Source organism: Meleagris gallopavo, chromosome 29 (assembly GCF_000146605.3).
Source record: "Meleagris gallopavo isolate NT-WF06-2002-E0010 breed Aviagen turkey brand Nicholas breeding stock chromosome 29, Turkey_5.1, whole genome shotgun sequence".
Classification (NCBI taxonomy): domain Eukaryota; kingdom Metazoa; phylum Chordata; class Aves; order Galliformes; family Phasianidae; genus Meleagris; species Meleagris gallopavo.
The window spans coordinates 2217058-2218331 of record NC_015039.2 but is presented as its reverse complement, the minus strand read 5'-3'; the positions used below and the strand labels follow the sequence as shown (position 1 = coordinate 2218331).

Below are 1274 nucleotides of genomic sequence, written 5' to 3'. Positions count from 1 at the left end.
ACCGCCCGGCCACGCGCTACATGAACTCCTTTGCCAGCCCCGTGCTGGCCGTGCTGGCGCGTCACGTCGCCTTCTTCGCCGGCTCCGTGCTGGCCGTGCTCATCGCGCTCACCGTGTATGACGAGGACGTACTGACGGTGCAGCACATCCTCACTGCCATCACGCTGCTGGGGCTGCTGCTCACCGTCGCCAGGTGGGTGCACTGCACGGAGCTGTGCTCTACCAGCTGTGCCATGTTGGGCCGTGACATGCCATGCTGTGCCGTGCTGTGCCATGCTGTGCCATGCTGTATCATGACATGCCATGCTGTGCCAAGCTGAGCCATGCTGTGCCATGCTGTGCCATGCTGTGCCATGACATGCCATGCTGTGCCATGCTGTGCCATGCTGTGCCATGACATGCCAAGCTATGCCATGCTGTGCCATGTTGTGCCATGCTGTGCCATCTTGTGCCACACTATACCGCGGTGTGCCATGCTGTGACGCATTGTGCCAGACTGTGCCATGCTGCGTCACACTGTGCAGTGCCATGTCTCACTGTGCCATGTTGTACCACACACTGCTGTGCCATGCCATGCTGTGCTGTGTCTCACTGTCCAGTGCCATGCTACACTGTGTGCTGTGCCTTGCTGTGCTGTTCTGTGCCATGACATACTGTGCTGTGCCACGCTGTGCCATGCTGTGCCATGCTGTGCCATGCTATGCCGTGCTGTGCCATGCTGTGCCACGCTGTGCCATGCTGTGCCATGCTGTGCCATGCTGTGCCATGCTATGCCGTGCTGTGCCATGCTGTGCCATGCTGTGCCATGCTATGCCCTGCTGTGCCACGCTGTGCCACGCTGTGCCACGCTGCAGCACACCATGCTGTGCTGTGCCACGCCGTGCCATGCCGTACCCTGCTGTGCAGTGCTGTGCCACGTCACGCCAGGCCATGCTCCCCCCGCAGGTCATTTATCCCCGACGAGCACTCGGTGCAGTGCCCGGAGCAGCTGCTGCAGCGCGTCCTGGCGCACACGCACTACATGCCGCAGCACTGGCAGGGCAGCGCCGGCGCGGCGGAGACGCGCAACGAGATGGCGCAGCTCTTCCAATACAAAGCGGTGAGTGCGGGACGGCACCGCGCGGCCCGGAGCCCCGCCGCCCCCTGAGCCCTGCGCCCACCCGCAGGTGTTCATCCTGGAGGAGCTGCTCAGCCCCATCCTCACGCCGCTCATCCTCATCTTCGCGCTGCCCTCCCGCGCTCTCGACATCGTCGACTTCTTCCGTAACTTCACG

At 63.1% G+C, this 1274-nt stretch overlaps 1 protein-coding gene across 1 annotated transcript in view; it reads left to right on the top strand.

Moving 5' to 3' along the window:
• Positions 1-5: 5 nt before the first annotated feature.
• LOC100545397 (autophagy-related protein 9A-like) overlaps positions 6-1274 on the top strand; it is a gene marked incomplete at its 5' end in the record, with an annotated part of 3511 nt that continues 2242 nt past the window's right edge. The window contains 3 exon segments of the mRNA XM_019623342.1: positions 6-193; positions 946-1099; positions 1167-1274. The exon segment at positions 1167-1274 is cut by the window's right edge and continues 12 nt beyond it. Of these exon segments, the coding sequence (XP_019478887.1) occupies positions 6-193; positions 946-1099; positions 1167-1274 (450 nt within the window).